This window comes from Rattus rattus, chromosome 8, assembly GCF_011064425.1.
Source record: "Rattus rattus isolate New Zealand chromosome 8, Rrattus_CSIRO_v1, whole genome shotgun sequence".
Taxonomy (NCBI): Eukaryota; Metazoa; Chordata; class Mammalia; order Rodentia; family Muridae; genus Rattus; species Rattus rattus.
Window position 1 is genome coordinate 114,694,727 of NC_046161.1, and position 21,997 is coordinate 114,716,723.

At 40.0% G+C, this 21,997-nt stretch overlaps 2 protein-coding genes across 2 annotated transcripts in view; one reads left to right on the top strand and one right to left on the bottom strand.

Moving 5' to 3' along the window:
* The window catches only part of Sacm1l (SAC1 like phosphatidylinositide phosphatase), a 58,222-nt gene extending 40,270 nt beyond the window's left edge, over positions 1-17,952 (top strand). Inside the window, exons 12-20 of the mRNA XM_032911292.1 lie at positions 2,190-2,269; positions 4,210-4,308; positions 7,192-7,330; positions 10,025-10,094; positions 10,215-10,287; positions 11,263-11,356; positions 11,472-11,564; positions 12,745-12,802; positions 16,183-17,952. Coding sequence (XP_032767183.1) covers positions 2,190-2,269; positions 4,210-4,308; positions 7,192-7,330; positions 10,025-10,094; positions 10,215-10,287; positions 11,263-11,356; positions 11,472-11,564; positions 12,745-12,802; positions 16,183-16,319 — 843 coding nt within the window. The 3' untranslated portion in view covers positions 16,320-17,952. The remainder of the gene's footprint in view (positions 1-2,189; positions 2,270-4,209; positions 4,309-7,191; positions 7,331-10,024; positions 10,095-10,214; positions 10,288-11,262; positions 11,357-11,471; positions 11,565-12,744; positions 12,803-16,182) is intronic.
* Positions 17,953-20,597: 2,645 nt separating this feature from the next.
* Slc6a20 (solute carrier family 6 member 20) overlaps positions 20,598-21,997 on the bottom strand; it is a 36,178-nt gene continuing 34,778 nt past the window's right edge. Inside the window, exons 10-11 of the mRNA XM_032911293.1 lie at positions 21,588-21,753; positions 20,598-20,747 (exon numbers count right to left, since the gene is read on the bottom strand). Coding sequence (XP_032767184.1) covers positions 20,598-20,747; positions 21,588-21,753 — 316 coding nt within the window. The remainder of the gene's footprint in view (positions 20,748-21,587; positions 21,754-21,997) is intronic.

The following is a 21,997-nucleotide window of genomic DNA, read 5'->3' on the forward strand; positions in this document are numbered from 1 at the left end:
TCTGTGGATTGGAGAGGTTGGTGAGGTTGGGGCAAGTTTTCACTGTTAGCCCAAGCTGCCCTTGACCTCTTCGTGTTCCTTCTGACCCAACTTCCCAAGTGCTAGGATTACATGTGTGAGTCACCAAATCCAACCTTATTTTTCCATTAATTTATTTATTTACTCACTTTATATCCTGATTGCAGCCCCTCCTCTCCTCCCTGTCTCACCCTCTCATGCTCTTCCGCCACACCTTGCTCTCCATTGAGAAGGGGAGCATCCCCCAACCCTCACACAAACACCTTGTACCAACCTACCCTGGCATATTAAGTCACATCAGGACTAAGGGCGTCCTCTTCCACTGAGTCCAGAGAAGGCTGCAAGGGAAAAGGGATCCAGAGGCAGGCAACAGAGTCTGAGTTACAACAGCCCTGGAGTCTAACTTTCTATTCCAGTTCTCTATTTCTTCAAGGTTCAGTTTTAGTAAAATTGATTTTTTTTTGTTTTGTCTTTTCAAATTTGTTTAAGTTGCACAATTTTTTGGCATGAATGTCTATAATATCATTTTATAATTCTTTTTATTTTTCTAAAAAGTTATTAGCAGTGTCCTCATTATCATTACTGGTTTTAGTAATTTGAATCTTGCCTCTTTTTTTTTTTTTTTTTTTTTTTTTTTGTTTATTGTAGCTGAATTTGTTGTCGTTATTGATCTTTCCAGGAACCAGTTCTTGTTCAGTTGTCTCCTCTGTTGGTTTTCTGCTTGCTTTATTTATTTCTGCTCTAGTCTGTATCATTCCTTTTCTTCTGCTACCTTTGGATTTACTTTGTTTTTTAGCTCCTTCATGTGTAAAGTTAGGTTATTGATTCGAAGCTTTCTTTTTCTTCTTTCCTTTATTTTTAAATATTTTTTATTTTCATTTGTATATCACCTCTGTATGCCTGGTGCCCACAGAAGCTAGAAGCTATTATCAGATCCCTCAGGACTGTATAGGTGGTTGGGAGCCACTATGTGGATGCTGAGAATTGAACTCACATCCTCCTTGAGCTCAGAGAGATCTGCCTGCCTCTGTCTCCTGAGTGCTAGAATTAAAAGCACATCTTACCACACCCAGCTAGTGTTTTGTCTCTTTGTTTTTAATATAGGCATTTGCAGCAATGGAATTCCCTTTTATTGCTGTTTGTTTTATCTCTTAGATTCTGATGCATTGGATAAGCCATTTTTTTTTCTGTTTCTTTATATGACTATTTTCCTTAAAAATTATACCTTGGATTATTATAATATGGAAACACTGGGGTCAGGTTTCTTTCCAGAGTTGGTTACAGTTGGTTTGTTGGTTTGTTTTTTTGATTTTTAAAGATCATAGTGATCTATTTGATCATGAGACCTTTTCCAGACTCTTTTGCAAAGATTGTCCTCATCATATATGCTCGCTGAAGACTCTTAGTATGTTCAGCTAATGTTTTTCCAGATTTCATTGAATTTTAGAAATTGAACAAAGAACAAAATAGCATGTCTTCTTTGCAAACTGACTCTATACTAAGATAGCCATCTATTTGCCCGCTAGCCAGACATGTTTCAAGGCTAAAGAGCAAGGCTAAAGAGTGATCTCTGCAGTATTAGGATTTTTCTGGACATGTTTCTTGCCTGAGTATGGACGTAGCTTTCTGAAGTCGTTCATATATACTGCTGCTTTTGAATGTTTCTAAAGAGCATCACTGTTTGCTGGACTTTAGGGTGGTCTATTGTATGCCTGTGTCCAGAATGCATCTCTTGCCCCAGGTAGCCATTGGCTAATAGTGCAGTTGTAGCTTTTACAACCAGTCCAATATTTTTGACCTCCATTCAGTTACACAACAGATAATTTAGTCTTTCTGGTAGGTACAAGTTTTGTGTACATTGGCTCTGGTCTGCTTCTCCTGGTTTCACAAAGGGAGCTAAAAACAAGATTGCTATTGTTTCCCACAAAACACCTTGTGTGGTGGAGGAGAAAGGACAGAGTTCTGTGGTTGGAAGAGGGCCTTTTCTTGATAGACTTTTTACTGGTTGCTGTAAACTTTAATTGTGTTTCCATAGGTCCTACAAAGTTGGTTCAGATGACTTCCTCTTCTTTCTGATGTTTCTGTGCCAAAATGAAAGCTTGGAGTGTCCTTGTTATTTTCCTGGCATCACTATTCAAATAGAAAGTCATGTTGTTTTAAATTTCTTACAGGTGAACCATAAGGGATCAGAGAAACCACTTGAGCAAACATTTGCCAAAATGGTGTCATCCTTGGGAAGTGGGATGATCAGGTATCTCATGGGCGTCTGTTGTAGATCCTTTCAAGGCACATATATACTTATGTATATGAATATAAAGAGTATGCTATTATCTTTTAACTCCCATCTAAAAAAAATGTGTGTGGGTGCATGTGGAGTGCCCATGGACTCTGGACGTAAGCAAGCCAGTCCGGATGCTGGTTACTGAACATGAGTCATCTGGAAGCCCAGCAAGTGCTTGTGACGGCTGAGCCATCGCTCTAGCCCTCAGCTTTTGCATATTTCTAGTACCAGATAAAAGTATAATTTTCATTTTGGTTGGTTTAAAATTTTTTCTGATACAGTTTATTTTATAGAGTAATTTTATGTTTGGTCCCTAGTTAAAACCAAGGTTTTGCAAAACAATGGCATATTAGGTCACAAATGTGGGGTTTTGTTTTTAAAAGAGTTTTAGACTTTTATGTGTATGAGGGCTTTGCCTATATTTGCCTATATTTGCCTATATTTATAGATAGATAGATAGATAGATAGATAGATAGATAGATAGATCAATCGATCTGCATTACATGCATGCAGTGCCCACTGTAGCCAGAACATGAGTACTGAAGCCCCTGGAAGGGCAGTTACAGATGGTTGTGAGCTGCCATGTGGGTATTGCTAATCAAACCTGGATCTTCTAGAAAAGCAGCCAGTTCTCCAGACTGCCGCACCATCTCTTCAGCCTCACGAATTTTAGTTTTTAACTTGATGATGTCGTTGCCACTGCATGAGTTGGGTCAGTTTAGCTTGTGTAGTATCCTTCCCTGAAGCAGTATCTTTGCCTGTCCAATAAGTCACAAGGCAGTGGTTTTTAGATACTTTGTGTGATGGTCTGTTGAAACCAAGGCTCAGCTGGTAATTATGATCAAGCACTAAAATAACTTACAGTGCTACTCGTGCTGAGGCTGCCTTTTAAGGCCCTTCCTTGCTTCCTGTCGTTGGCCCACATGTATTTCTGTGCTAATTTCCGGGGGTTGTGATTCTCTTAAGAACTGTTGAGGTGGTAGAGCCTCTTACATGCTAGAACCCTATACTCTGTGGGTAGAGCAGGGGAGTTCCACAGTGATGAATGCTTTCTCTGCACTTTCACTCCTCATGTGGGAGCACAGTCCTTGCAGGCCTCCTGCTTGCTGTGATGCCTGAGCAGGAAGGTCTGGTGTGCTGCATACTTGATGCAGCCAGTCTTCTCCATTGACTGTCAGGGCTTGGCTAATGATTCTCCCCTTCTCAAGGGAGATGACAAATGGTAGGACATGGTCACATTTAGATATAACCCGGCTTTAGAGTTGTACTTATTAAATATTAGGTAATTGTAAAGATTGACAGAATTTTCTCTGCACATACATATGCATGTGTGGATGTCAGTAAAGGAAAGTGATTTGGAGAGAGGAGGGTGTAGGGGGGTTGAGTTGAGCAGTAGCTAACACTACAGGGACTGTCTTGCTTCCCTGTACTTCTTACAACCCCTAGTACACAACAGATACCCAGCCTAATCCACCATGGACTGAGCTGAGTTTCAATACTTTGAACATACTGATCTGGAAAATGGTAAGAAGAAACCATATTGTTTGCATACAGGGATAGAAAGTATATGTTATTCAGTTGGATTGTACCCCCTCTTGAAGTGACTACCTCAGAACTTTACAACTTACCTGCTCCGCTCACATTTGCATTTCTTTACTGTTATCGGCAGGTCTCTAGAATAACAAAAATAAAATTTACAATTTAATAATATGTCCTCCACCATAGATATGAGCATGGGAGGGGTGTGTGTGTGTGTGTGTCTGTGTGTGGTGGTAAGCCCAAAATGAAGGAGGCTCTATATTCCTAAGCATTATGAATGTTCTGATACAGAAAAATCACCTTATATGGGTGTTATTAATAGAAGAAAATTGAATGGTCTCATCGTTTTTTTTTTTTTTTTTTTTTGGTAGATATATTGCCTTTGACTTCCATAAGGAGTGTAAAAATATGAGATGGGATCGACTGAGTATTTTATTGGATCAAGTAGCAGAAATGCAGGATGAATTAAGGTAAGCCTTATTACTTCTCTAGAGCAGTAAGGGGGGGATGTATATAGGTCAGTCTTATTAATTATATGTAACAGCAGATTTGTGAAGCTGTTTCACCGGGTTGTTAGTGCTTATGTGCTGTTTTATTATTTTCTGTATTGGCAGAGTGTTGTTGATTGAAGAATAACTCTAAATTCTTACAAATGGGTCACTGTCAGGACTATTCATAGTATTTTCCAAATTTTTACATAATCACAGTTGGTTTATTACTATTTTGTTTTTAGTTGTCTGTCATTTTATCACACCATCCTGTTAGGAGCCTTTGCAATGATAATTTTCATTGTCCTCTCTTCAGCCTGTTAGATCACAGCATAGCTTTAAGTAGATGCTTCTTGTCACATAGAATGTCTGGGTCCTTTCCTTATCTCTGAAAGAGTGCTGCAAGTGGTTCTGTTTGATGAATATGTATTTATCTTTTCACTTATGTTAAAATTTTACCTAGAAAAAAACTTTTCAATGTAGGATTATCGGAACAAAAGATTTGAACATCGTTGTGGTGTTTTTTGAATGTTTGCTACATATTTTAGTGTATTGGTTTACAACTAAATTGTTTTAAAGCTAAAACAGTTTATACACCAATTTATCGTTTTGTTTTACCTCTGTGATAGTTCTAACCTGGCACTCCATATATGTACTCTTTGTACACAGTATACCAAATGTACTTTTAAATTTCAATTATCTCTCTGAACATTTGTTTGGTTTTTAAAAATATGTTAATATACATAGCTATCAACTATAGTTTAATTTTTTTCCTGTGACATTCTGTCCTTCACAGTTAGTGAAAGGTGGTAGACCTGTACTGTGGTTGGCTATTAGAGAAGAGACTGGCAGGGCTTGGCTTTGTTGAATCCCTGGGTTCTCCAGTAATTGCTGTCATGCAAGAATGGGGCCAAGGACAGCACAATGGTGCACACTTGGAGGCAGACATAGGCAGATTTCTTTGAGTTTGAGACCAACCTTTTCTATATTGGGAGGGCTAGGCTATGCAGATACCTTGTTTGTTGTTTTAAAAAAAAAAACACAACCCATACAGTTTATCAAATAAAGACTTAGCCAGACACTGTGGTGAAAGCCCGCTAGCTCAGAGAGGCAGAGAAAGCACCCAGCTGACCTTCCTACTCAGCTGACATCCCAGAAGGAAGAAGCTCATTCTTCTCTACACTGCCTTAAAAACCTTCACACTGAATGTCCCTCCTTTCTACTTCCTGTGCATCTCTTTCCAACCTCATGACTTCTCTCCCACTCTCTAGCAGTTCTCCTATGCTGACTTCCTATCAACTGGTTGCTTGCTCTGTCTCTTGACCTATGATTGACTTTATTTAATCTTGTTTACAAAACAAAGCTCTTGGACTAAAATTCTGTGGTAGGGCTGAGCCACGCCACAACTAGAGACAAAACCTTCTAGTACACAATCTTGGTTTTCACAGTGTGATCAAATATTCTGCAACGCTTGTTTGAAAAAGCAAAACAACAACAGCAAAAGAGTATAAGATGGGGGACTCCAGAGCCCCTGCCATTGTTGTTCACTGTGCTCCTCAGATAGCCTGGGACGTTTACTAGAGGGAGGTGGGTGATCTCTCAAGACAGTATTTTTTTTCCCCAATGGCTTTTGAGGTAGTAGATGGAATCTGTCTTCTCAGTTCTAACATGTGTCTCAGACCATCCCTAATTAGCCATATGATCGAGGGGCCTGGTGGACATCCTTAAATGGTTGTCTCTCAGTTTGTGAAGTACTGATAACAATACCTGGTAGACCGAGTTCTGTGTAGTAATGTTTCTAAACTACCTGTATATGCACTAGTGGCATTGTGTGTGCTCACACTCATACATGTACATGTGTGTTCCCTAGCTGGAGCCAGCTCCACTTGCACTGCAAAGACAAAAGTGGCTGTCTATCTAAGCACCTTCTTCACGGCCCTTCTTCCCAAGATGATGGTTTCAGTGTAGCTTTCATGAAACTGGGTTGGGGGAATAATTTTACTTTCTAGTTTTCAAACTAAGCCGTAGAGACTTTGCTTGATATTTGGTTTGTATGTTATGTTTTCTCTCATTCAGACCTTAGAGCAGCTTAACAGTTGTACTAGTACCTCTATTTTGAGTATGAAAAAAAACCCTGCTATCCTATAAATGTAATGTATAACTTTATTATACATCTGGGAAGTTGGGTAGGGTGCTAAGGCTGACAACAGATGGTTTGTTGCCAAGGTCCATGCTCTTAACCAATTGAACATTGTCAAATTTTTTTTTTTTAGTTCATAGTGTTATCCAAGGATCTTGTTAAAAAATAAAAACAACACAGGAGCTTGTCACCAAGTTTGGCAAGTGATCAGGGGAGAGGAAAAATGGATTTTAAAAAATGTACTTTTCCTATTTTCTCTTTGCATAGTCATCCATTTTAAAAGAGAAAAAGAATTTAAGTGCTTTTTCCAACCTTTGCTTCGGAAGGTTCTGATCCTATTGATCATCAGGGCTAAGAATTTTTAATTGTAACTCAGATTATGATAGAGATTTTTATGTTGGGACCTGGTGAAATAATCGTGTTAAAGGTACCTTAGGAAATGTGGTTGGTTTCTGTAGCAATAGTTCCCTTCACTGTTCTCTCAGATTTCTGTGTGTGATGACTTCTAAAAAAGCTGTTTTGGAAAAGGGGCTATTGCCTCAACTATTCATATGCCCATTTTGTGTCGGAAAAGAATATGCTTGATGTGCACTCCATCTGACCCTGTAATTTATGGATTTTACTAAGATTTTTCGCCCCATGAGACCTGTGTACTAGGAGCAGTGCTGTTGATGTGTGTGTTCAGTGTGTGTTGGTATAGGAGTGCTCACACAAATGTGTTTCAGTTATTTTTTAGTAGACTCTGCTGGCAAGGTGGTGACAAACCAGGAAGGAGTTTTCCGCAGCAACTGTATGGATTGTCTAGACAGAACGAATGTGATACAGAGTTTATTAGCTCGGCGTTCCCTTCAGGCACAGCTGCAGGTGAGTATGACTTTATTGAAAAAAAAAATGTAGTTTAAAAAAAGTAAAAACTTTACTTTTGAAAACCAGCAACAACAAGTACTCATGTTGCCTACACCCTAACCTTTTTTTTATTTTTGAACCTTGCCACTCTTGGTATACAAATTATCTGTAACTACCATCAGAGCACATTTGTAGTTTTTACTGCACCATTTTCCTTTGGTATTTATGTAATCAGTTTTAATAGTATACATTGAACTGTAATTTTTTTAAAGATTTATTTATTATATGTAAGTACACTGTAGCTGTCTTCAGACACAGCAGAAGAGGACATCAGATCTCATTACAGATGGTTGTGAGCCATCATGTGGTTGCTGGGATTTGAACTCAGGACCTCTGGAAGAGCAGTCATTGCTCTTAACCACTGAGCCATTTCTCTAGCCCCTGAACTGTAATTTATTAAACCATTTATATTTCTATGTTTGGGGCTTTAAGTGATACTACAGAGAATGTATCTATTTTTAATATCATTAACTTGAATACTTTCCTTTGGGCTTTAGTAGCCTTTCTAATCACTTTGATTAAGTAAGCTGACAAAATCAATTTAGGGAGCAAAGGTTTATTGTAGTTCACAGTTCCAGGTTGCAGTCCATCCCTGTGAAGTATCTTAAAAATGTATCCCTGGGGAGACATGAACAAAATGTGCATTCATTCCAGATAGGGACTCCACCACAGAACTAAGTAAGGATAACCACTGAATTCCAACTTAGCAATCTGAGTTTATTGGGATTATAGGAGTGTGAGTGAGGGGTTGCTTATGGGAGCAGAAATAACTCAAACACAGCTGTATCACCGAAAGCCCACCCTAATGCTCATGATACTGCAAACCTGGGGGATGATGGATACTACCTGACTTGTACGCAGCTTGAAAGACTGAAGAGTCTCTTTCAGCCATCTTGTGGTTGAGGAGGGACAGTCCATTTACACCTAGTGTTTCTGGTCAGTTTCAGTGACATGCTGATGCTACTGAGCTGTTTACTTCCTTAATCATAAGAAACTTCCCTGCAAGTTTTATCTTGGAGGAAATTGTTATACAACATGGGGTATCCATGCATCAGGAACCTGAAGCAGCCAGTTACAGCCATTGTCAAGTGTGGAGGAAGGGAGGGAGGGGGGAGAGTGGATGTATGTATGGATGTATGTATGTATGTATGGATGGATGTATGTTTGCGTTCTTGCTAATGCTCAGGTCACTTTCCCTTATTTCCACAGTTCAGGACCCAGAGGAGTAGTGTTCCTCACCTTCAAGCTGGGGTGCCCACATCAGTAGTGCAATCAAGACAATCTCCATAAGATTAGCCCACAGGTTATATTGATCTAAACAACCCCTCTTTGAGACTCTTCCCAAGTGACTATAAATTGTGTCAGGTTGATAATTAACCTTACTTGGGTTAATTCCTAGAAGTGGAATTACAGGATTAAAGAGAATAAATACATTACTTTCTAAGAGGCCCCATATCAGTTTATGTTGATGTCAGCAACGGATAGTGAATCCATTCCACTGAACTCGAGCTGCATCAGGTATTTTTGTGTAAGTCGTGCCTGTTCCTTTGTTTTACTTTTTGTTTCTGAGGCAGGGCACTCTGCAGCACACATAGGCTTCTAACTCCTTATTCTCCTGCCTAATTAGTATATCAGAATTGTTTTGGAGGTATAGTTCAGTTGGTAGAGTGCTTGCTTAGTATGAGTGAAGCCCTAGATTTGATCCCATATAACTGAATTCTGTGGTACATAGCTATAGTCATAGCATTTGGAGGTGAAGCAGGGAGATCTAGGTTACCCTGGGCTACTTGAGATCCCGTCTCAAGAAAAAATGGGTTTTTTGAGTCTCTTGTTCTGACAAGGAGCATTAGCTTCTTAGTTTAAAGTTTCTGACATAATTGCTTTATCGTTAAGATTGTGCTAAGGAGAAAAAGTAGATGCAATATATATATGAATGACAGACCTAGATTTCTGAATCACATTGGCCTTTAAAGTATGTTTCAGAAGTCTAGATAAAATTTTTTAAGTATTTAAAGGACAAAAATCAGAAAATCATAATTTTCTAACATTCAAAAAATTTCGGTTTCTGTTTTAGAACGAATTTTTCTTGAGTCATAAAGTAACTGTGCCAAAGGAATGATGCGCGATCTCTAGTTGTGCTTGTGCTGTGTCAGTCTGGTGACTGACTTCAGTTGTGGTTTTCAGCTGGAAAGGCTTAGCAATGGTTTGATCCTGTGGCAGATTAAGCAGCCTGCTGTAATCTAGTTCACATTGTAGACACAGTCTGATGGAACGTAATGAACTGCAGAGCATCTTTGGGCAGAAGGTCTTTGAGGCAGTCTTGTCAGCTAGTGTGGGAACTTCCCCATTGTTCTTTTTCCTCAGCTACTGAGGGCACTCTAACCCACACTGATCAAGACATAGTGAGGTGTTAGCTGAGGTGGTCCAGAGGACTGATGAAACAAAATGGAGGATGGGGTTTCCCAATATGTGATTGGTAGACCCCAAAGAATCCATAGAGGAGGGGATTTAGGAACTCAGCAACCTTTGAAATGTTGTAAAAGGGTGTGTGGGTGTGTGCACGCGCCATGATAGGATTTGTGGACTCTTGCCTTTTCTTCCTAAGTCAGGTCTGCTGAAGTCTCATACATATGGGTGTGATTCTGTTTCTAGAGACTAGGAGTTTTGCATGTGGGACAAAAGCTTGAAGAACAAGATGAGTTTGAGAAGATTTACAAAAATGGTAGGTAATTTCTTAGTAGGAGCAAAGTTCAAATTTTGAAATTAATATTTTGCACTAAAACTTTAGTTGACACCTTAATCATTGATTATCAGCTGTTTTTGTTTGTTTGTTTTCCCAAAGCCTGGGCCGATAATGCTAATGCTTGTGCCAAACAGTATGCAGGAACCGGTGCCTTGAAGACTGACTTTACAAGGTAAGCCACACTTTTAACTTGTGGTCTGCATCAGTGGCTTGTAGTCCCAGTGCTCTCTGGCATTCTGTAGTTCTGTGGTGAGCTTTCAGGTACAGTTGTATAAGCCAAGCACCTGTGCCTCACTAGAGCTGTCATGTCAGGATTGCTGAAGACAAGGCTTGGGCATTAGTGGGTTCTTAGCCTCCTTGGGGCAGTCTCATGCATAGAGACATCACTTTGCGCCTCAGTCACCAGTCTGATTCCACAGGTTTGGGACACAGCCTATGAGCTGCACCTCTGCAAAGCTCCCGACCATACTCCTGCTCCTGTCAGTTGTTCTCAGTACCTTTGGGTCTTTTCTGTAACACTGTAGAGATTCCCTGGGAGCAAATGTGGTTCCTAGTTCTGTGCTGTTTTCTGTCTCCTGACATAGGCTGTATTTCTTTTCATAGTTCTCGTTTTGTAGTTAAGCTATTTCGCTTTCTTATGTCTACTTTGGTAATGTTTTAGAGAACAAACACAATTGCTCTTCTTTTCCGTGGATTGTATGTATGGATTCAACCAACCACTAACCAAAGCACTCATGAAAAAGTGTCTGTGTCTGTACTGAGCATGTGCAGATGTTTTGTATATCATTTCCTCAATAATACAGGATAGTGTCTCTTTGCTTCATACTTGCATTATATTAGACATCATAGTTACTTAGAAATGATAAGAGGGTGTGAATAGGGTGTGTGGAAACACTACACCTTTTTATATGAGGAACTTGAACATCTGTAGAGTAGTGTCTAGTAGGGTTCTTTATAGATACAAAGACACAACTATAGATTTCCTGCTAGTGACTTATAAAATGTCTGTGTTTTTAGGGATAATTTTTAATATCTTTGCTGTTCATGTATTTCTATAACTCTCATGGGTCATAAAACTGATAATTTAGTATGCATATATATATATGTATATATATATAATTTAAAACTGGATCTTTTTTTAAATCAGAACTGGAAAAAGAACTCAGTTGGGACTTGTAATGGATGGCTTCAACTCATTATTACGGTATTACAAGAACAACTTTTCTGATGGATTTAGACAAGTAAGTCTGTATTTGATGGTGTTTGTTTGCCACTGAATGGTTATCTCTTTGCACTATTGCTCAATGTAGTCAAATTAAGTTTGGAAAGTTCACAATTTTGTTCTTTATTTTCTAGGATTCCATAGACTTATTTCTTGGAAACTACTCAGTGGATGAATTAGACTCTCATAGTCCTTTAAGTGTTCCAAGGGACTGGAAATTCCTGGCGGTAAGAAACTTTCTATGATTTCTAGGATTGGAAGTATATGTCTGAAGGTTTAGAAAACACCTCTGTTGAAAGCATTGCATGCTGTTATAAATGGAATATATATATTTATTTTTCTCTTCTGAAGAAAAGACTCGAGTACAGAAAGAATAACTGTGTACACACTTTCTTTCATGACTCTGCCATATTAGAATGGAAACAGGAGTTCTTTTTTCAGGAGAACTTCAATTCTCTTTGATCAGGAATTGCTAAAGATAAATTTGTAAATGAAGGGCAAGAACTGGACCCCCATCTGGAGTAGTTAGAGAAAGGATTGAAGGAGCTGAGGGGGTTTACAAACCCATGAGAATAACAATACCAACCAATCAGAGCTCACAGGAACTAAACCACCATCCAAAGAGTACACATGGTTCCAGCTGCACATGTAGCAGAGCATGCCCTTGTTGGACATCAATGAGAGGAGAAGCCCTTGGTCCTGCCAAGGCGGGACACCCCCCCACCTCGCCCCAATGTAGGGGAATGTCAGAGTGGGGAGATGCGAAGGGGTGGGTGGATGGGTGGGGGAACACCCTCACAGAAGAAGTGGGTGGGGGAATGGAATAGGGGGTTTCTGGAAACCTGGAAAAGGAATAACATTTGAAATGTAAATAAATAAAATATCCAATAAAAAAAATTACAATCCAAAATCTAGAAAGACAGAAAATACATTGTAAAATGGAAAATGTGTTATTTGATAAATTCAGTGTATAGTTTTACTGAAGAAAAAAAGAAAGAAAGAAAGAAAGAAAGGTAAAGTGTGTCTGGGATACTTTGCTTTTCTTTTCTCCTGTATTCACAAGACTTTGCAGCTTCTCTGGGGCCTTCTACCAGATGACAAAGTGCCCTGGATGGAAGAGAAGTCTGTTGTCCTTACAGTGTTTGGCCAGGTTTGGAGCAGAAGCATCCTTCTGTAGATCTCATACTTTATTAGTATGAAGACTTTTGTTACTGTGATTGAAGCCATAAATAGTGATGTTTGGTTTAAAAACTGAAACTCACCCCCCCCCCCAAAAAAAAAAACCAAACCAAAACATTGTGTGTCGGAGCCTGCAGAAGAAGTTTGGCACCTTTCCAGGCTAAGTAGACGGATGATTTTATAACCACGGATTATTCCTAACAGCTGTATCTTTTGGTTATATTTCAGTTGCCTATCATCATGGTTGTTGCCTTTTCAATGTGCATCATCTGTTTGCTTATGGCTGGTAAGTGGACTCTGTTTCATATTCTGCTTTTGTTTTTTCCTTTTGATATGAGGTCTTACTGTTTTTCTCTGTCTGGCTTGAACTTCTCTATGTTGATCAAGCTGGCCTTCAACTAAAAAAAAAAAATAAAAACATCTGCCCACCTCTGCCCCTGAGTGCTGGAATTAAAAAAGGTGTGTGCCACGGTGCTTGCCTTTAGATAATGCATCTGAGTCTTGATTATATGCAGCACTAGATGTTTACTTATTATGTTTAATGAGCGGTTTGATAATTGGGTTTTATTTTGTATATATGTGTGTAGTACTGGGCATCACTGTGCACTGACACCTCTCTAATTCCTACTAGTTTTCTATTGTTGTTATTGTAGTTGTTAGTGGTAGTGGTCATTCTTTGTTTAGAATCTCATTTTCTTTCTTTATTTTAAATTAACATACAGGCTATTTGATATCATACGGCATTTTCAAACAAAGTATTTTAGTGGTTCTTCTTTTCCCTTATCTCCTCCAGCACCTTTAATTACTATTGTCACATGAGGGGTGCACATGTAGAGAGAGGTGAGGTCAGAGGACAACTCTGTGGAATTAGCTCTCCCATTTTTACATACAGGAGTCAAACTGTCAAACTCAGGTTACCAGGCTTACAAAACTACTGTTAGCTACTAAGCCATCTGGTTGGCCCTGTTTTTTTGTTTTGTTTTGTTTTTTTAATTTATAGAGTACATTATAGCTGTTTTCAGACACACCGGAAGAAGGCATCAGATCCCATACAGATGGTTGTGAGCCACCATGTGGTTGCTGGGAATTGAACTCAGGACCTCTGGAAGAGCAGTCAGTGCTCTTAACCACTGAGCCATTTCTCCAGCCCATGGCCCTGTTTTTTAACTTGAGGTTTTTTACAATTTTTTTCTTGTTACCAAAATAATATATAATAATTATAGGACACATAATTAGGCAAAATGAAAAGAAAATTGTCATTCTGCCTACTAGAAATAAGCTAAGCCTTCATAATAGTTTTAATTAATTATTATGTGTATGTTGCTTGTGTAAGGCGTATGTGCAGTGGTGCATATGTGGAGTTTAGAGAACAGCTTTCGCAGGGTTGCTTCTCTTTCTTGCACAGTGGGTTCTAGGGCTCAAACTCAGATCACCATGCCCGTGTGACAGATACCTTTACCCGCTTGGGCAGTTTTCTGGCCCCATTAATATTTTGATGTTTGTTTTGTTTCTTAAGACTGGGTCTCTGGTTAGCCCTGGCTGTCCTGAAACTTCTATGTAAAGCACCACGTTGATGGCCCCCTGCAAGTGCTCTCCCTAATCCCCTGTGCCTTTTGTTTCTCCATGTGGAAGCCTGGCTTTCCACAGCACTCCTGTGCTTCCAGTGTGCTCATCAGGAATCCCTGCCTGGTGACCTTTATTTTTCTGCACAGAGTGATTTTCTCACTTGTCTTTACCATCCAATCACCAGATTTTTGAGGCAGAGACTATTTTGTTCATTGTTTTGTCTGCTGAGTCTAGGCTTACAGGAAGCCCTCAGGTGTTTTCTGAATTAGGGATTGGCATCCTAATTCATCCTACCCTGTACTACCATCAGCCTGCACTTCTTAAGAGGACCAGTGCTATACCTCTCTGCCCTCAGAGTTTAGCATTGTAAACAATCACCACATGGTTTGATCAAATACTACAATGTTGAATAGAGGGAAAAAAGCATAGTAACTTGTCATCCTCGTTAACAAACTAGTGTAAAGAGAGACAGTAGACACTGCTTTATTTCATGTAGCCTCTGTAGTATATTCTTTGACCTTCTAAAACTTGAGAACCCATTCTTAACTACAGTAAAAACAAAAGGGTATAGGAATTGCTTGCAGTCTGGTTGTCTGTGTCAGTTTTTATGGTAGGAAGGAAAGGAAAAAGGACAAATCCAGGCAGCATGTGCTGCTAGCTCCCAGGCCAACAACTGGTTTCAGTCATTCTGGATCTTTGACTTGGGCCTTAAACACTGCACAGTGGGTGCTCATTCCTGGAAGCCATTGCCTCTTGGATGGGTTTTGTTTGGTTTTCTGTGCTCACCACAGGTTAAAGAGCTTCTGCAGGGATAAGGCCTGAGTGAGTGGAGGGTTTCTCTGGGGAGTGCTTAGCAGCTTATAGGAAGCTCCTTTCTTGGTCTGAAGCAGCACAGTGAGGTCTTGCTTCAGTCCTGTCCTGGTTTGTTTGTTTTTCCCTCAACTTGACACGAACTAAAATCATCTGCGAAGAGGGAACGAACTTCCCTTGAAAATATGCCTCCACCAGATTTTCTTGTAGGCAGGTCTGTGGGGCATATTCTGGATTAATGATTGATGTGGAATGGCCTAGTACACTGTGGACAGTGCCATCCCTGAGCAAGTATCCTGGATTATGTAATAATGCAAACTAGCAAGCCATGAAGAGGAGTCCATTAAAGAGCATTCACCATGGTCTCTGCTTCAGTTCCTGCCTTGAGTTTCTGTCCTGGCTTCCTTCAGTGATAAACTGTAAAGTGGAGGCCAGATAATGTCTTTCCTCTCCCAAGTTGCTTTTGGTTATGTTTATCACAGCAATAGAAATCAAACCAGGACAACTCCTCAAACAATAACTTGCCTCTGTATAACAACTTTTAAAACTAAAATCTTTGAAAACTGATAATGTTGCAAATTGAGAGATAATTTTGAGTAAAAATAATACTGAATGCTGTGGATAGTGTCCTGTCAATAGTGCATCTGGATAGGGGTGGCTGATTTCCAGCTCCTGCTGTGGTTTTCAAGAGGGAACATAGACACATCACAACCTCTGATGTGGTCTGGCTTCCTTCCCTTGAGCCATCTGATTGGTCATTTGACTCTGCATTGTTTCTCCACACTTGAGGCCAGCAGATACAGGAGAGAAGTGAGCTGAGGCTTAGCTCTTCAAACAGAAAAACAAAATAGGTCTTTGCTTCATGGGTGCTGCTGACCTTTATAAACTCAACCAGCAGAGTTGTTAAAAGCTGTTGTGATTTATACAGTTGAGTTTAAAACATACATTCTGTAAAGTGTGTTTTGTATTTTGATAATATTGCATCAATTGTAGAACTATGATTAAACTGTTAGTAATTTCTTATGCTAGTAAAGCATAAGAAATATGAGAGTAGTCTAGTTCTCACAGTGTGGCCTCTGTCTGTAGCCTCAGTATTGCTGGGAATTTGCCACGGAGGCAACAAATTCTTAGGGTCCCACAGCTGATGGTTTATTGAGCCTTGCAGAATTGAGACCCCTGGTTTAAAACTTAAGATGTTATATTTTTCCTGTGGACACGAATAAACTTCAGTGTGGTCAATAGATCTGATAACAACAAATGATGTATTGTCTTTGTTTTTAATATCAACAGGTGACACTTGGACAGAAACACTGGCATATGTCCTCTTCTGGGGAGTTGCAAGCATTGGAACATTTTTTATTATTCTTTACAATGGCAAAGATTTTGTTGATGCTCCCAGACTTGTACAGAAAGAAAAGATAGACTGAATTTGTGTTTGTGGAAAGCGGCTTGGCTTGGAAGACTCCATGATGCAGAACTGGAGTCTTTACTGACCTGCTTTCCACATGAACCCCAAGGTCTTCTTAAAGCCTTTATCCAAAAGTACCTCTTGTGATTTGGGCTGGGTGATGTCTTAGAATTGATCTGATATTACTGCTTTGATGATCTCTTTACTGTTGGGATGGTTATATTTATAATTTGAAGCTATAGTATAATTAAAATGTAGCTTAAATTCAGCTCACAGAACAGAAGAAATCTATTCACTGTCAAGTCAGAAGTTCACAGATAAGTAATATATTTTAAAAAATTTAACTTCTTTCATTATTTAAAACAAAATTATTTTTCTAGCTCTGTTTCATTATTGCCATTGTAAAGCAGTCACTGTTAGCAAGCATTTTTTCCATGTATCTTTGGGCTTTTCTTAAGAGTTTAATAATATGCTAATTCTACTATGCTTAGAGAATGTCTCTTAAAGGTCAGGCAGTTTGCTAAGCTGTGATTTCACAGTGAGGGAGAGGAGAATGGGATCTAGAGTCATTTGAAATTGCTTGAGCTGCTGTAGTGCCCTAGCAGCTTAAATGTCATGAAAAGTTCAGATATATTTTATCTTTTTTAAATGGTATAAATGAAATCAAATCAAAGAATGTAAAGTCTGTCTCTTATGCTAAAGGTCCAAAGTCACCTCTTTTTAAGAACTGCTCCATTGTGGAAAATACACTAGACTGCCAGCTGCTGCTTCTCATATCTTGTAGGATTTTATTATTGTTATTATTATTGGTTACTCATTGAGACATGCAGACCTCAGAGAAGGTCTTGTGCTAGACTTGATTCACACTTGGGGTAGCAGTTGCTTTTCATGCATGGCACTCTGGCTTTATCACCCTGACAAGGTTTATGTTCACTGTCAATAAGTGTCTGAAATTTAGTGCTTCCAGGTAGCCATAGTTCTCCAAATCAAGGACCAACTTTAATTTATGCATAAACAGACTGAAAACCACGCTTCAGAAGCTGTGCATAGTTGTGAGACAGGTTATATATTAAAATTGTAATTATGAGGTTTAGATATTAGAACAGTGTATAAGGTAGTATCACTGCACTATCTTAGAACAATTCAGTTAAACACTGCTATGGTATATCAGTGTTTTGCTTTAAAATATGTAGTTTTTTCTAATAGTACCTTATGTTAAATATTTCTAAAAGCGCCTTTAACATTACCTTTTTTTCAACATTACCTTTTATAAACAATAAGTTATTGCTTTTAGAAACTCTGGGAAAATCCTGTGTAGTTTAAAATCAGTCATTAAAACTCACTATAGGGTAGTAAATAGAGCCACCTGCTCTGACACGTGTAAGCACAGTTTGTTCCAAGATGGAACATTGAAGCCCAGCCACGTCTGCTGTGATGTGTTATTCAGAAGCTACTGGGCATTTTACAGTGAGCATTTCATGCCAACAGCTACGGCCAACACCACGTGGAACCAGTAGTGTGGCTGCTTTGCAAGGACTAATGTCAGAGGGTTAGGCTGCAAGTGATCAGTGTTTGAGAGCCCTGCAGTGATCTTGTTTAACTCATTTACTGTACATCTATATGCAAAAATAAAATGCCATATTCTTTTCTAACCACTGTTAGTATTGTTTCTGTTTTTAAAATGGATATTTTTTTAATCTTAAAGCAATGTTTGATCATTATAGAAATACTAGTCACTAAGTAAACAAGATCAATCGCTTCTAAACTGTTTTCCAGCAATTGCCTTATACGTTTTTTATAGCTTTGTTTTTTATAGATAAGGCTAGGGCAACATTTAGTGATGTTTAATATCCATAAAAGTATCTGTACTTCCACTTATAATTTCACAATGATATAGGTTGCAGGGTGGTAAGGAAGTATGGGTGGATAAGTGATACAGATTGCAGCTGATGACTGAGTACTGCCAGGGCTGAGGATGCAGCACTGTTAGACCACTTACCTAGCATGCACCAAACCCAGGCATGATCCCCAGCACTCTGTAAATTCAGCATGGCAGCCCACACCTTGGGAGGTAGGAGGAAAATCAACTCAAGGTCATCCTCAGCTCCATAGAGAGTTTGAAGCCAGCTTATTCTACATGAGATTCTGTCTCAAACGTTTTCATAGAAAACACGGAAAGGTGTCAGTGAGCCTGAGTGACGTACTGAGTAAACAGCTTGTGGCAGGAAACCCTTGCCTATGTGCAAAGTGAGATGAAGTTCCTTGATAATAGCATCCAAGTTTCATACACAAAATATACATATGTTTACATACTACATGCGTGTGTGTGTTTTGTGCATAAGTACAGTGTTTTCATATTTACTTGTGCATGTGTATGCTTTAAAGATTAATTTCCACATTTCATTTCTCTGGGTTCCTAGTGGAGGAACTTCAGTAAAATGTGTTAGGTAATTTGAATGTATTGTTTGTTCACTGAGAGTAGACCAGCTCTGAGTGGCCTCACTCCGTTAACCAGTCACTGTAACAAGTTATTTCCACACTTAGCAACTTGAAGCTGCCTTGTATTTGTTTCTCTGGTTCAGAGCATTCTCCAAGGCACAGTTAAGATTCTACTGGAAGCAGGCACCATCCTTTTTCAAGATGACTGTCACTAAGGACAAGATTCAGTTCCTCCCACCCTGTTGGGTTGACCACCTCTGCTGACGCTGGACTGAAAGCCATTCATTCTCTTCAGACAGTTTTGTCACAGCCAGCAATATTGAATCTATCACTTTGACCGTGTCCTTTGCACTAGAAGTCAGTGGCTGAAGCTCATTCAAGGGGAAGAGATAGAAAAAGCATCAGCGCTGACCAGGAGGTAGGGACCTTTTGGGAGGTACAGAAGATCTCTCTGTGGCCAATAGAAAGATCAGGGAGCTCGAGGGGAGGTGATTGGTGCTTCTTGGAGGATGCGGAACTTAACCAGGACAAAGGTGAGATGATTTAATACTTCACAACAGGTAAGCTCAGGAGGGAAGGAGTGTGACTGGACAAAGATTTTGCTGGTTTAACACATGACCCTCAGGGTTGGGTCTGGGAGGAAGGTCCTCACACCTGATTTTTAATGAAATGGATTGTATTTGAGGTTCACAACATAGTATGAGAGCATAGTAAATGTGTAGTACACCAGACAGATTAATGCATCATCCCACAGTTTTTGTTAACAGTAAAATCAGATTTAGTAAAAAAAAAAAAAATCTTAATACAGTCTTATTGTTGTGGTGCATATAGCACTTCAGGTTTTCATCCTATATTTCTTATTTTGTATAGTTTGAGCTACAGCTCATTTCCCCCTTCTCTACCACCAAGGAGCAAGAGTCTAGTCACATATAAAGGGATATCATTAGATTATAATAAATGGATTTATCAGTACAAACTGCTAAAAGAAAGAAACCTGCCAGTCAAGATTACGATATGCTGTAAAGTTTCACTTTAATGATGAAAACCACCTTTGCTAGACAAGAATAAGCTGAGAAAATTTATCATTAAAATACCCTTCAAGAAATACTGAAAGGTGAGGGGTGGTGGCCTGTGCCTGTAATCCCAGCACTGGAGGGGTGAAGTAAGAGGATTGTGTGTTTGAACCCAGGCTGGCTTCGCCTGTTCTCTCCCCACTTACCTGCCCTCTCTGCAAAGGCATGGTTCAAACAGAAACAAAAGGATAATTACTGTTCTAAAAGGTGTATGCCTGGCCTGGTGGCATATGACCTGTTATGCCAGTATGGGGAGCCTGTAGCTAGAAGATCATAGATTCTAGCCCAACCTGGGGTCCATATATACCAAGACTGTGCCCCAACCCCACCCCCCAAAAAAATGTTACAGGTGAATCTGGCATGTCATGGCTCTAATGGCGGTATGTAAAGAATGAGAGCTTAAAGGTCAAAATGATCAAAAATTGTATCTCTTGAGCTAAATATATAGATTCTAGCAACAAAAGTATACGTTATGGAAGAGAAAGAGTAAAAGCTGCTGGGAGGTAGTGGCACATATCTTTATTCCCAGTACTCGGGACACAGGTAGATTTGTTCTTCAGAGCGAGTTCCAGGACAGCCAGGGGTACACAGAAACCTTGTCTTGAAAACAAAAACCTAAGTGTGAGTTAGGTTTCTGTCAGGCTAGAATTAAATTTTTTTTTTTATAAATTCAGGGAGCAGAAAATACTTGTGGCTTTAAAAGAGAGCTGTAGCACTTCCACTGCTGAATACACATATAGAGAGAGTAGCTGTGAAACTTAGGTGGTCTGTGGGGCCTCTAGTTCTCAGGCCTCGGGAAACTGTTCTCTGCTCTTGAGGTGGCGTGTGACAAAAGTCCCCAGGGCTACCAGAGGGATGCACATAGTAGAGGAGGCTACCAGAAGCCCAATGACAGCGAGTGCATATGTAGGGTAATCCTTAATCACCACATGGCCCTGCAAGAAAAGAGGAGAAACATTCACTAGTCTAAGGGGACTCAGCCTCTATTCCAAAAAAAGGAAGAGAAATGGTGTGAGTTGGTATTTAGGTTTGAATACAAAATGCTTCCCTCCAGACACAGGTGCTGAAAACGTTAGGAAGTAGGATCTATCTGGGGAAGCAGGTTAATTGAGAGGGCTGATCCTTGGGGTATCTGGTCTCTGGAGGCTTCCTCTCTGTTCTGTCTATCAGGATGTAAAGAAAAAGGTTGATTCACACTCTTGATGGCATGGTACTCCACCAAAGGCAATAAAGGTCAGGATATCCTGATTGACCCCTCTGAAACTATAGCCCAAGTTTTTCTCCCTGCATTTATTATATCAAGATTTTGGTCAGTGTGATAATAAAACATAGGGTAGGACTGGGCCTGTAGGTCACACACACACACACACACACACACCCCCTACCCTTCTGCACTTAATTTACAGCAACCATGCACAGAAACCAATCTCACCTTTTCTTTTACCCATAGAGAGCACTTTTCCACAGGCAAAGCTCTTAGGTGGAGCTCTTATGAAGGAAGAACCAGTACTCAAATAGGGATGTCCCCACCATCTAGGGAAGTTCCACTGGGATACTGTGGAGGTGACTTATGTCTCCACAGAGGTTAAAACCTTAGAGCCAGTTCTGCTGTACTGGATTGAGCATCTGAAACGTCTTGATGAAGCCACCATGCTATCTATCACCTGTAATCTCACAGCACAACAATGGTTCCTTGTGTCAGAAACTGAAGAGCTGTGTTCTGAAGTGACACTGTTGCCTCTGCTCTTCCTCAGCCCTGCAGGAGCATCACATACCTGAGTAGCATCCCAGGCTTGGTACTGCAGCGTTCCCGTGAGGATGTAGTCACTCAGGTAGAAGATAAAGAGGCCGATGATGAGCAGTGGGCTCACAAAAGCCCACATGGCCTTCCAGTACCAGTTGAGGGGCCGACCAGTCATGGCCCGAAGATCACTTTCAAATCTGTTTGGAACACAGGGAGGGGCTCCAGCTTGCATACCCTCTGCACTTGGGAAGATGCTATTCTGTTACCAAGGATGTTTGATTGTGACCCTGAACCCAAATGGTCTTTTCCTTTCCTGGGGGAGGTGTAAAGGGAAAGGGAAAAGGGCTGAGGCTGCCTGAGGGGGAGAATGACCAAGAAGGAAGGGGTCATGGGGCATCTCCCCAGTGTGTTGGCCTTCAGAGGAAGGCTTTTGATGTGGCC